Here is a 12,186-nt window from a genome sequence, read left to right as displayed (position 1 = left end):
TCCAAATTCTTTCCCTCATCTGGTGTGGGACTGTCAGTGAGGGGATTTCCATGAGTTGCTCCAACTGCCTGCACTAATGTAAGCTTTCTAGGGGGAGAGGCCCTTGCTGTGTGTTGGGGTGAGTTAGAGAGGCCCGGCCTGAGTTTAGTGTTTCTCTGTGAGGCCTATACATGGTCAAGACAAGGCCAGATTGTGGGTGTATAATTGGTACAAGTATACAGGGGTGCTGATGGCCTTGGTGCAGAGATTTATATTGAGTTTTGAGCTGAGAGAAGACACACAGAGAAGTGTACAGTTCCTGAAACTAACATGGATAGGGTTATCTACCACACCTCGGAAACTGAATGAAAGTGTTCTTGCCAAAGCTTCCCCATCCTGGGGTGGGGGAAGAATTTTCCCCAGTACTGATGTCAGGCTGACTAGTCTATAATTCCTTGTTTTCTCTCTTTCTCCCTTTTTTAAATAGTGGGGTTATATTAACTATACTCCAATCTGTAGGAACTGCTCTGGAGTGTATAGAATCTTGGAAACTGACCACCCATACATCCACTATTTCTAGGCCTCTTCCTCGAATACTTTGGGATGTAGATTATCAGGCCCTGAGGATTTATCGACCTTCAATCCCATTGGTTTTCCCAATACTGTTTCTCTATCAATACTGATTTCCTTCAGTTCCTCCCACTCACTAAATCCTATGTTCCCAAACATTTTTGGTACGTTATTTGTGTCCTCCTTTCTGAAGACTAAACCAAAGTATGTATTCAGTTGATCAGCCATTTCTCTGTTCTCCATTATAAATTTCCCTGTTTCTGACTGTAAAGGACCTACATTTGTCTTCACTAATCTTTTTCTCTTCACATACCGATAGAAACTTTTACAGTCAATTTTATAAATTCCCCACAAGCATATTCTCGTACTCTATTTCCCCCTTCTTAATCCTTTTTTCCTCCTTTGCTGAATTCTAAACCATTCCCAATCCTCAGGAAAGTTGTTTTTTCTGGCCAATTTGTATGTCTCTTCCTTGGATCTGATACTATTCCTAATTGCCCTTGTAAGCCATAGTTTAGCCACCTTTCCCATTTACTTTTGTGCCAAACAGGAATAAACAATTGTTGCAGTTCACCTACGTGCTTTTTGAATGTTTTCCATTGCCTATCCACTATCATCCCTTTATGTCAAATTCCCCAATCCATCATCAACTTGCAGTTCATACCATTGTAGGTTCCTTTATTAAGACTCAGGGCCCTAGTCTCAGAATCAACTGCATCACTCTCCATTTTGATGAAAAATTCTATCATATTATGGTCGCTCATTCCCAAGGGATGATCACAACTGGATTGTTAATTATTCCTTTCTCAATACACAAGTATTCGCAGCAATCTTCAGCCAGAAGTGCTGAGTGGATGATCCATCTCGGCCTCCTCTAGTGGTCCCCAGCATCTCAGATGCCAGTCTTCAGCCAATTCGATTCACTCTACGTGATATCAAGAAACGGTTGGAGGCACTGGATACTGCAAAGGCAATGGGCCCTGATAACATTCCGGCAATAATACTGAAGACTTGTGCACCAGAACTTGCCGCTCCCCTAGCCAAGCTCTTCCAGTACAGTTACAACACTGGCATCTACCCAACAATGTGGAAAATTACCCAGGTATGTCCTGTACATAAAAAGCAGGACAAATCCAACCCGGTCAATTATCGCCCAATCAGTCTACTCTCCATCATCAATAAAATGATGTAAGGGGTTATCAACAGTGCTATTAAGCAGCACTTGTTCAGCAATAACCTGCTCAGTGACACCCAGTTTGGGTTTCGCCAGGGTCACTCAGCTCCTGACCCCATTACAGCCTTGGTTCAAACATGGACAAAAGAGCTGAATTCCAGACGTGAGGTGAAAGTGACAGCCCTTGACATCAAGGCCGCATTTGACCGAGTGTGGCATCAAGGAGTGAAACTGGAATCAATGGGTATCAGGGGGAAAACTCTCCACTGGTTGGAGTCATATCTGGTACATAGGAAGATGGTTGTGGAGTGTCAGTCGTCTCAGCTCCACGACATCTCTGCAAGAGTCCCTCAGGAGAGTGTCCTAGGCCCAACAATCTTCAGCTGCTTCATCAATGACCTTCCTTCCATCATAAGGTTAGAACTGGGGATGTTCACCGATGATTGCACAATGTTCAGCACTATCCATGACTCCTCAGATACTGAAGCAGTCCATGTTCAAATGCAACAAGATCTGGACAATATCCAGGCTTGGGCTGACAAGTGGCAAATAACATTCGTGCCACACAAATGCCAGGCAATGACCATCACTAATAAGAGACACTCTAACCGCCGCCCCTTAACATTCAATGGTGTAACCATCATTGAATCCCCCACTGTCAACTGGGGGTTACCAATGACCAGAAACTCAACTGGATTCACCACATAAACACAGTGGCTATAAGAGCAGGTCAGAGACTAGGAATACTGCGGTGAGTAACTCACCTCCTGATCCCCAGAGCCTATCCACCATCTACAAGGCACAAATGAGGAGTGTGATGGAATACTCACTTGCCTGGTGGGTGCAGCTCCAACAATACTCAAGAAGCTTGACACCATCCAGGACAAAGCAGCCCGCTTGATTGGCACCACATCTACAAACATTCAATCCCTCCACCACCAGCGCTCAGTAGCAGCAGTGTGTACTATCTACAAGATGCACTGCAGCAATTCATCAAAGATCCTTGGACAGCCCCTTCCGAACCCATGACCACTTCCATCTAGAAGGACAAGGGCAGCAGATAACTGGGAACACCTCCACCTGCAAGTTCCCCTCCAAGCCACTCACCATCTTGACTTGGAAATATATTGCCATTCCTTCGCAGTTGCTGGATCAAAAACCTGGAATTCCCTCCCTAATGGTATTGTGGGTCAACCCACAGAACATGGACTGCAGCGATTCAAGAAGGCAGCTCACCACCACCTTCTCAAGGGCAACTAGGAAAGGGCAATAAATGCTGGCCAGCCAGCGACATCCATGTCCCACGAATGAATAAAAAATAATACATTCCTCAACCACTGACGAACAGTGGCAGCAGTACCATCCACAGGATCAACTATAGCAACTCACCAAGGCTCCTTAGGCAGCACCTTCCAAACCCATGACTACTATCATCTAGAAAGACAAAAGCAGCATATACCTGGGAACACCATCACCTGTAGCTTCCCCTCCAAGCCACTCACCACCCTGACTTGGAAATGTATCAGCATTCTTCACTGTCATTGGGTCAAAATCCTGCAACTCCCTCCCTCACAACACTGTAGGTGTAACTGCACCTCAGGGACTGCAGCAGTTCAAGACGGCAGCTCCACACCACCTTCTCAAGGGCTATTAGGGATGGGCAATAAATGCTGGTCTAGCTAGTGAGGCCCACATCCTATAAATGTATTTGAAAAAAGGAGACTGCCTCTAAGATGTGCAGGTTAGGTTCATTGGCCAGGTTAAAAAATTGCCCCTTAGAGTCCTGGAATGTGTAGGTTAGTGGGATTAGCGGGTAAAATATGTGGGGGTAGGGCCTGGGTGGGATTGTGGTCGGTGCAGACTCGATGGGCCGAATGGCCTCCTTCTGCACTGTAGGGTTTCTATGAAGAATATCACTCAGCTGATCCTGCTGCTGGCAACTGTAGACCCGATCTTTCAGAGTGACTTATCAACAGACCTGATGATCATTCCAATCATTTCCTTTTATCTATTTCAGATTTCCGGCATCTGGAGGATTGTATTATTTTTAAAAATGTAACTACAGTAGTTTTAAGTCATGTATGTGCTGTTCATTTGTCACACCTTTACACTAATGGTAACTGCCAAATAAGAAAATTTTGTTCAGAGATTCCTTTGCTCATGATGTCCGTACTAATAATAAATGGCTGTTGTCATACCTATTGAAAGTATCCAATGAGATTAAATATTGGGCTAGATTTTACCTTCCCCGACCGGCATGTTTGAAGGTTGGGGTTGCACATAAAATCCAGCAGCTGGCCTTCTCACAGGGGGCATGGTCAGTGTCAGGAGGCCTGCCCACCCTTGGATCTATTGAGGGCCTTAAGTGAACAATTAATGGCCACTTAATGGTTTCATCCGCCCCTGCTGGTATTTTACCTATGTTGGAAGCTTGCAGTTTTAGTTGTAGCTGGTGTTGGGCAAGGGTGACACCTCCTTTGCGAGTCCCATGGCCCATTGGATGCAACCCCCCTGCCCTTTAACCCTTCCCAAGTCTCTTGAACTTTGAACTTTGTCCTCCACCTCTGTCACCCACCTACTAAAGTCAGATCCTGGACTTACCTGCGCCCCTGGGCTTGGTGAGACCAGGTGTAGTCCTAGCAGTGGCCACTGCTCCTGGCTGGTGCTGCTGTGACTACAGAGCTGTCAGCCATCTGATTCGCTTGCAGCTCTCTAAGGTGCAACTTCCTGTGAGAAATGGGTGGATGTGACATCTTCAGACAATTAATGTTGCTCCTGATGTTAAACTGCTGTGGGGCAGCCATCAGGATTGTGGACAGGCTCCATGTGACCTTTTAGCAGGGGATTGGTGACCACAAGACCCCATAAAATCCAGCCTTCCATGTAAGATGGCAACAGTTTGCCAGTATTAAGTATAATGTCATTCCACATGACATAGAGGCTTGTTTCTGAACTTTGTTACAGAGGCAATAGGACCCGAATCCCTGTTAAAGGTGTGTATTATTTTGTTATTTCATTTCTAGAGATGGTGAATCAGGAAAACTTGCTGAAGGCTGCCTTGCCTCTAACTCTCTTTGTTAGATTCATTGTCAGCAATGGGCTGTCCACAAGAAATGGAAGTCTAGACATCATCATTGAGAACATTGATCGCATCCTGCCCACATTGTCGAACAACAAAGGCATTCGATTGGTTGAAGGCTCCATGAAGTCCATTTCTCCCGAGGTGCTGCAGATATCTGACCCTGATACTGCCCCGCAGAACCTGACCTACATCATTGCACAGCATCCACAGTTCGGCCAACTCTACCACAGAGGGATTGTTCTTCATCAGCACAACTTCACGCAGTTGGACATTGACAACGTGGACATAGCATACAAACATGATGGAGGAGATTCACAGATTGACAGGTTCACCTTTATTGTCACTGATCTGAGCAATCGTGGCTTTCTGATCAATGACAAATTGCAGAGTGAACCCTCTGTGTTCACAATTGAGGCAAGTGGCTTAGGATTATCAGTGGCTTTAGATATAAACCTTATCTCAAATTGAAAATATAACCTAGTGAGTAACTATGTTAGCAGAGCAACAGATTCCAGAGTGTAATATATAAATTAAAGCTTCACTCTTTACTGACATTCCAACATGGCTGAGGTTAAGATTCTAGCTTCTTTATAAAGAAGCACGGAAGCTTAAACTGGTGGAACTAGAGACTCAGTAAGAAGTCTCACAACACCAGGTTAAAGTCCAACAGGTTTATTTGGAATCACGAGCTTTCGAAGCACTGCTCCTTCATCAAATGAGTGAAGGAGCTGTGCCCCGAAAGCTTGTGGTTCCATATAAACCTGTTGCACTTTACCATGGTGTTGTGAGACTTCTTACTGTGCCCACCCCAGCCCAATGCCGGCATCTCCACATCAGAACCAGAAACTGATAGCCCTGAATTCTGCCTCCTGGTATAGAGTTCCATAAGAACCCTGTGGGTAAAGATTTTTGCCAACTGTGCTAACCTGCTGTTACTATGTCAATGAAAGTTGGGACTTGATTTACAGATTTAGAAATAGGCAAATAATTGTACTTAAGTTGAAAAGGGATTAATGTAATGTTGGAACTATCCCATTGACTAGATGCAGTGAATTATGAGTAGTACTTTTAATTGAGAAGTGCTAATAGGAATTAATACACACATGTATTGTTTAAGTTACGTGCTAAAGTTGAACACTTGACAGAGACTAAAGAGAAAAGATTGGACACATTTCCTTATTTGTTGCTTTGCTTTTGGGAGTCTCACTAAAAAGAAAGCGAAAACTTTTTTTCTCAGTAATGTTAGTGGTTGTAGAAGATGTCGAGCTTCAGTAACATAAAGAGATGAATGGTAAAGGGAAGGATTCTTTGGAATAATTTATTACCTTTGCTCAGGTGGACCATGTGGACAAGGCTGCCCCACGAATAGTTTATCTGCAGTGCCCCTCAAAAGTTGAACTGCTAAAAAGCGGGAAGTATGGAATCTACATCTCTTCTCTCGACTTGAAAGCATCAGATAGCAATAGCAAGGACGAAGAACTCATTTTCCACATTTTACGTGCTCCTCATTTTGGTTACTTGGAAAACGTCACCACTGGTATAGTACTTTACACTAAAATTTTTATCAATATTTTTTCAATAATCTCTACTCTCATTTCACTAATATTAATAGATTTATTAAAGAATATTTAAGAAGGTAGCAAGGGTGGCACAGTGGTTAGCACTGATGCATCACAGCGCCAGGGACCTGGGCTCGATTCCTGGGTTGGGTCACTGTCTGTGCGGAGTCTGCATGTTCTCCCTATGTCTGCATGGATTTGCTCCGGTTTCCCCTCTCAGTCCAAAAGATGTGCTGGTTAGGTGCATTGGCCATGCTAAGTTTTCTCTCGGTGTACCCAAACAGGTGCCAGAGTGTGGCGACTAGGGGATTTTCACAGTTACTTCATTACAGTGTTAATGTAAGCCTACTTGTGACAGTAATACATAAATAAATAGGATAACCCAGGTAATTATAGGCCAGTGAGCTTGATGTCAGTGATAGTGAAATTGTTGGAGAAGATTCTTAGAGACAGGAGTTGTACACCTTTGGAACTGAATTGTCTTGTTAGTGACAAATAGCATGGTTCTGTATGTCGGAGGTCATGTCTCACTAATTTAATTGAGTTTTTTGAGGAGGTGACAAAAATGATTTACGAGGGAAGGGCTGTGGATGTTGTTGACATGGACTTTAGTAAAGCATTTGACAAGGTCCCTCATGGCAGGCTGGTGCAAAGATTAAATCTCACGGGATCAGGGGTGAACTATCTAGATGGATTCAAAATCGGCTTGGCCATAGAAGACAGAGTAGCAGTGGAAGGGTGTTTTTCTGAATGGAGGTCTGTAACTAGTGGTGTTCTGCAGGGATCAGTGCTGGGACCTCTGCTGTTTGTAATACATATAAATGACTTGGAAGAAAATGTAGCTGGTCTGAGCAATCAGTTTGCAGATGATACTAAGATTGGCGGAGTTGCGGATATTGATGAAGATTGTCAGAGAATACGGCAGGATATAGATAGGCTGGAAAATTGGGCGGAGAAATGGCAGATGGAATTTAATCCAGACAAATGCAAGGTGATGCATTTGATAGATCCAATTCAGGTAGGAGCTATAAAATAAATGGCAGAACCATCAGGAGCATCGACACACAGAGAGATCTGGGAGTGCAAGTCCACAGATCCTTAAAAGTGGAAGCACAGATGGAAAAGATAGTGAAGAAAGCATATAGCATGCTTGCCTTCATCGGACGGAGTATAAAAGTTGGCAAATTATGTTACCGTTATATAAAATGGTTAGGCCACATTTAGAATACTGTGTCCAATTCTGGTCACCACATGACCAAAAGAACTTGGAGGCATCGGAGAGAATACAGAAAAAGTTTACCATTTGCCTTGTATGGAGGACATTAGCTATGAGGAGGGATTGAATAAACTTGGATTGTTCTCCCTGGAAAGACGAAGGCTGAGGGGCGACCTGATAGCAGTTTATTAAATTATGAGGAGTATAGATAGGGTGAACAGTTGGAAGCTTTCTCACAGGGCAGAAATGACAATTACAAGGGGGCACAAGTTCAAGATAAGGGGGGAAAGGTTCAGTGGAGATGTGTGGGGGAAGTTTTTTTACACAGAGGTTGGTGGGAGCCTGGAATGCACTGCCAAGTGAGATGGTTGAGGCAGACACATTAGCGAATTTAAGACTCATCTGGATAGACACATGAACAGACAGGGAAATAGAGGGATATAAGCGGTTGGCCTAGATAGGACAACGTGATTGGCGCAGGCTTGGAGGACCGAAGGGCCTGTTCCTGTGCTGTACTGTTTTTTGTTCTTTGCTTTGTATACCCTAATATTTGTATTAGGTTGAATAAGCAAATTGAACAGATTATATGTTTCCAGATATGACTGGTTTTTGCTCATAATGATATGACTTTTTTTTATATTGTAGTGAATTTGTTAAGGATTTATATCCTTACACTGTCAGTGTAAGTATCTGCTTAGTTCAGTTTGTGACACTTTTTTTTCTTGGTTGATGGGTTCAAGTCCTAGTACAAGTGTAAGCATTTGGTCTACGCTGTCACTCAGTACATTAGTGAGGGAAGTTCACATGTTTGGAAGTGTGGTCTTTCAGATGAGATGTTAAGATAAATCTGTGAGCTCATGTGAACATAACAGATAGTAGATTCAAAGAACAGAATGGAGAAACTACGCTAGAATGCAGAGAACATGTTATAGTGAGGCTTTATTATAGGAGTGTCCTTTTTTATGACAGTAGGCCGCACTATATACGCAGCATAGAAAATAAGAGTTGGCCTTTCGAGCCTGCTCCACCATTCAATATGATCATGGCTGATCCTCTTTCTCAACTTCATATTCCTGTGCTCTCCCCATACCCCTTGAATCTAGAAATCTATCTTTTTCAAGTATATTCAGTGACTTGGCCTCCAGTCTTCTGTGGTAGAGAATTCCACAGGTTCACCACCCTCTGAGTGGAGATGTTTATCCTTATCTCAGTTCTAAATGGCTTACCCCATATCCCGAGACTGTGACCCCTTGTTCTAGACCCTCCAGCCAGAGGAAACAATATCCCTGCATCTAGTCTGTCCAGCCCTGTCAGAATTTCATATGTTTCAATGAGATCCCCTCTCATTTTTCTAAATTCCAGTGAATACAGGCCCATTCGACCGAATCTTTCCTCATATGACAATCCTGCCACCCCAGGAATCAGTCTGGTGAACCTTTGCTGCACTTGCTTTATGGGCAAGTATAAATGATCTGGTGATTGTATGATTAAATTGCCTTTGAGTCCGGTAGAGTTAGAGTTAAACATCTAATTCAATAATCACTTTTGTGCTTCTTGGAATTGCTGAACTTCTTCGGGTGTTTTTGTCTTCTGCTCCATTTCCTCCACTTTTGTATCACTCTGTCACTTTCATTCTTCATGTCCTCTGCATTCATTTCTGATTATTGCTCTCCCTCTCTCTTTCTGGACTTAGTTTTTGTTATTTGTTCTTGATGTGTTTGACACTGCCAAAACCACGTTTATTATTCATCCAAAATTGTCCTGAGAAGGTAGTGGGGTGTCTTCTTCTTGAACAGTGACAGCCCTCGTAGTAACGGCACCTTTACAATGGTGTTAGGTAGGAACTTTGACCTAACCATGATGAAGGAATGGCAATATATAGAACATAGAACAGTACAGCACAGAACAGGCCCTTCGGCCCACGATGCTGTGCCGAGCTTTGTCTAAAACCCAGATCAAGCTATTTCCTCCCTATCATCCCGAAGTACTCCATGTGCCTATCCAATAGCTTCTTAAATGTTCCTAAAGTTTCTGACTCCACTATCCCTGCAGGCAGTCCATTCCACACCCCAACCACTCTCTGAGTAAAAAACCTACCTCGGACATCCTTCCTATATCTCCCACCATGAACCCTATAGTTATGCCCCCTAGTTACCGCTCCATCCACCCGAGGAAATAGTCTTTGAACGTTCACTCTATCTATCCCCCTCATCATCTTATAAACCTCTATCAAGTCTCCTCTCAACCTCCTCCGCTCCAAAGAGAAAAGCCCAAGTTCCCTCAACCTTTCCTCATAAGACCTACCCTCCAAACCAGGCAGCATCCTGGTAAATCTCCTTTGCACTCTTTCCAGTGTCTCCACATCCTTCTTGTAGTGAGGTGACCAGAACTACACACAATATTCCAAATGTGGTCTCACCAAGGTCCAGTACAGTTGCAGCATAACCCCACGGCTCTTAAACTCAAACCCCCTGTTAATGAACGCCAACACACTATAGGCCTTCTTCACAGCTCTATCCACTTGAGTGGCAACCTTCAGAGATCTATGGATATGAACCCCAAGATCTCTCTGTTCCTCCACATTCTTCAGAACCCTACCTTTGACCCTGTAATCCACATTTAAATTTGTCCTACCAAAATGAATCACCTCGCATTTGTCAGGGTTAAACTCCATTTGCCATTTTTCAGCCCAGCTCTGCATCCTATCTATATCTCTTTGCAGCCTACAACAGCCCTCCACCTCATCCACTACTCCACCAATCTTGGTGTCATCAGCAAATTTACTGATCCACCCTTCAGCCCCCTCCTCCAAGTCATTTATAAAAATTACAAATAGCAGAGGACCAAGCACTGATCCCTGTGGCACTCCACTGGTAACCGGTTTCCAGTCTGAAAATTTTCCATCCACCACCACCCTCTGTCTTCTGTTAGATAGCCAGTTACCTATCCAATCGGCCAAACTTCCCTCTATCCCACACATCCTTACTTTCTTCATATATATCGAACTAAATGTCGTACATTTCACTGAGAAAAGATTAACATGTGGACTCAAAGCAGGCAGCCATTATTGAACTGGATTGATTTATGCTGCCCCAACAGGGAGGGCAGCTGTGAGGATGATATATCAAAATGTTCAGCTCCTACAATATATTGCATCCCATCCCCACTTCAAAAAAATAAGGTACATTAAAATGTAAAACAGTATATGTACATAATTTCATAGATACAATCTAACTAAACTAATAGTAACTAAAACTTGTATTTAACAGGTTGGGTTGCATACTTGTTTTCACTGTAATCACATATATCACATCGGTAAACATGCATAACTGTTATTACTAGCAGAACAATTTACATAAAAAAATACCAGTATTTGAAATGATGAAAATACTCACTCTTGTCTTCATTCTTTCATACTTGCAACAAATCCATCTGGCTTATTTCTCTTTCTATCCAGGTATTTCCTGCCATCTCCATGAACTTAATTTTGCTTTCTCAACATCTGTGACTGTGTCAGCCCTGAACTTTGACTCATCTCACTCTCACACATGTTCGCTTGCCTCCCTCGCCCGCTTGCCTCCCTCGCCCGCTTGCCTCCCTCGCCCGCTCGCCTCCCTCTCGCCCGCTCACCTCCCTCTCGCCCGCTCGCCTCCCTCGCCTGCTTGCCTGCCCCGCTCGCCTCCCTCGCCCACTCGCCTCCCTCTCGCCGGCTCGCCTCCCTCTCGCCGGCTCGCCTCCCTCTCGCCGGCTCGCCTCCCTCTCGCCGGCTCGCCTCCCTCTCGCCGGCTCGCCTCCCTCTCGCCGGCTCGCCTCCCTCTCGCCGGCTCGCCTCCCTCTCGCCGGCTCCCCTCCCTCTCGCCCGCTCGCCTCCCTCTCGCCCGCTCGCCTCCCTCTCGCCGGCTCGCCTCCCTCTCGCCGGCTCGCCTCCCTCTCGCCGGCTCGCCTCCCTCTCGCCGGCTCGCCTCCCTCTCGCCGGCTCGCCTCCCTCTCGCCGGCTCGCCTCCCTCTCGCCGGCTCGCCTCCCTCTCGCCGGCTCGCCTCCCTCTCGCCGGCTCGCCTCCCTCTCGCCGGCTCGCCTCCCTCTCGCCCGCTCGCCTCCCTCTCGCCGGCTCGCCTCCCTCTCGCCGGCTCGCCTCCCTCTCGCCCGCTGGCCTCCCTCTCGCCCGCTGGCCTCCCTCTCGCCCGCTGGCCTCCCTCTCGCCGGCTCGCCTCCCTCTCGCCCGCTGGCCTCCCTCTCGCCCGCTGGCCTCCCTCTCGCCCGCTGGCCTCCCTCTCGCCCGCTGGCCTCCCTCTCGCCCGCTGGCCTCCCTCTCGCCCGCTGGCCTCCCTCTCGCCCGCTGGCCTCCCTCTCGCCCGCTGGCCTCCCTCTCGCCCGCTGGCCTCCCTCTCGCCCGCTGGCCTCCCTCTCGCCCGCTGGCCTCCCTCTCGCCCGCTGGCCTCCCTCTCGCCCGCGATTTTGATTTGATTTATTATTGTCACGTGTATTAACATACAGTGAAAAGTATTGTTTCTTGAACACTATACAGACAAAGCATACCATTCATAGAGAAGGAAACGAGAGATTGCAGAATGTACTGTTACAGTCATAGCGAGGGTGTAGAGAAAG

General features: G+C 45.8%; 1 protein-coding gene across 1 annotated transcript in view; it reads left to right on the top strand.

Moving 5' to 3' along the window:
• The window catches only part of frem1a (Fras1 related extracellular matrix 1a), a 270,213-nt gene that overhangs the window by 205,801 nt on the left and 52,226 nt on the right, over positions 1 to 12,186 (top strand). Inside the window, exons 27-28 of the mRNA XM_078214133.1 lie at positions 4,805 to 5,219; positions 6,141 to 6,342. Of these exons, the coding sequence (XP_078070259.1) occupies positions 4,805 to 5,219; positions 6,141 to 6,342 (617 nt within the window). The remainder of the gene's footprint in view (positions 1 to 4,804; positions 5,220 to 6,140; positions 6,343 to 12,186) is intronic.

This window comes from Mustelus asterias, chromosome 6 (assembly GCF_964213995.1).
Source record: "Mustelus asterias chromosome 6, sMusAst1.hap1.1, whole genome shotgun sequence".
In the NCBI taxonomy this organism is placed as follows: Eukaryota; Metazoa; Chordata; class Chondrichthyes; order Carcharhiniformes; family Triakidae; genus Mustelus; species Mustelus asterias.
The sequence above is the reverse complement of the archived record's forward strand: the minus strand, read 5'-3'. Positions and strand labels throughout refer to the sequence as shown.